Below are 1,628 nucleotides of genomic sequence, written 5' to 3'. Positions count from 1 at the left end.
TTGACTAATAGTATACTGCCAGGTAGTCGCAGCAGTCGGTGGCATCTACAGCCTGGAGGTAAGCGCGATAGCGTGATCCGCAAGAAAAGCAATCCAAAGCCACCGGTGGTCCAAGTAACGCCTGGCCTCCAAAAACGGACCGCTAAGAGCAGCGACAAGCAAGCCGAAAAGCAATTCCCGTAGATCGATGACTCCCCCCGAAACTCCTTTGAAAATATATGAACCCTTATCGCTTATCGCATGTCGTAAGTATGTCCGGAAGTAGTAGTAGCACTGATGATGGCGGCCGGCCGAGAAGACAAAGACGCGTGATCTAGATGCCGCGTATCGCGACGGTGCGCTCCGAGTTGAGCTTCTCGGCGTTGCGCTCGTGGCTCTCCTTCTTGCAGTCCTCGAGCCCCGAGCACTTGTGGTCCTCCAGCAGGCGATGACGTCCGCAGAAGTGGCCCGAGCAGAAGCCGCAGTCGCCGACGATGCGTTGCGCTGCGTCCTTGCAGTCCTTGTAGCTGCAGCGGATCTTCTTGGGCGGCATCCCGCCTCGCACCGGGAGCGCCAGGTGCAGCGTCGAGTCACGCGTGATGTTGTAGTCGGACAGCGTCGACTCGGCCGATGTGAGGTGCTTGCCGGCGTGCACCAGACGCAGGTCCGTCGTCGGCAGGTTTGTGCGGAGCGCGAGCAGGCTCTTGAGCGTATCTATCGACGTGTCTGCCGGGATGGTGAGGGGGAAGGCTGCGGCCGCGTTAGCAACAGGATGCGGCTGGGCGTAAGGGGGCCGTGGCCGCGGCGGCTGCACTCACTCTCGCCGGCAATGTTCTTGACGAAGATCTGCACCGAGTCCTCGCAGTCCCAGGCGGATGAGGACGAGGACATGGACGAGATGCTGTTGGAACGCATCGTGGGGCTGGCAGGCGGGTGACAGGCAGAGGTGTGGATGACCGACGGGGCAAGGCGTCGCGTGAGGCCGAGTGGCAGGGTGACGGAGTTACGGAATGACGGAGTCAAGGTGGTGGGCGACGGGTGGCAGGTGTGAGATGGCGAGGCAGTCGGGGGCGGCTGGGGGTTATAAGTAGCCGGGGCCAGGTGGTGAATAATCAAGGGACGGTGAAAGGGAGCAAAGGCGGCTCCGGGGGGCTGATGACGAGAAGAGGGTGTCGGCGGCGAAGCGTTAAGAAGCACGACCTGGAAGGGCCCTGCTGTGCTGTGCATCATCTGGCCAGCTCCCGCTGCAGCGCCCCGGCTCAGGCCCTGGCAAGCACCGCCTGTGGCTCCGCTACTCGGACTACGTGCCGGCCGAACGTCTCGAGTCGCCGCCTTGACGCCGGCCCAGGGCCGCGTCGCTGCACGCCCGGCTCTGGCCATCGTCCATGCACTCTCTCGCCTCGCGGCGACGGCCTGCCACGTATCGGCCCAGCACTCGCGCCAACGGTCATGTGCACGCGGTCCATGGGCATTCGTCCAGCGCAGATAAGACGAGACGATCGCGCGCCTAGCTCCAGCGCCGCCGAGCAAGCGCCTCGCGTCCTGCGGCTCTTGCAGCGCCCTCGCCCCAGCCCCAGCCCCGGCCCTGCACGCGCTCGCCCGCGCAGCCGTTCCGGCTTCGGCTCACGGCTCGACAAAGGGCGGCTGCG

General features: G+C 64.4%; 1 protein-coding gene across 1 annotated transcript; it reads right to left on the bottom strand.

The window, feature by feature from the left end:
* Positions 1-313: 313 nt before the first annotated feature.
* On the bottom strand, positions 314-894 carry BKCO1_2100081 (an1-type zinc finger protein; the record flags this gene model as incomplete). The annotated part of the gene is made up of 2 exons (XM_020272740.1): positions 314-729; positions 798-894. 2 exons carry the CDS (start codon positions 892-894, stop codon positions 314-316), a joined length of 513 nt encoding a protein of 170 aa, XP_020130972.1.
* Between the last annotated feature and the right edge of the window lie 734 nt (positions 895-1,628).

This window comes from Diplodia corticola, assembly GCF_001883845.1.
Source record: "Diplodia corticola strain CBS 112549 chromosome Unknown scaffold21, whole genome shotgun sequence".
Taxonomy (NCBI): domain Eukaryota; kingdom Fungi; phylum Ascomycota; class Dothideomycetes; order Botryosphaeriales; family Botryosphaeriaceae; genus Diplodia; species Diplodia corticola.
This window is presented reverse-complemented; position numbering and strand designations above follow the sequence as displayed.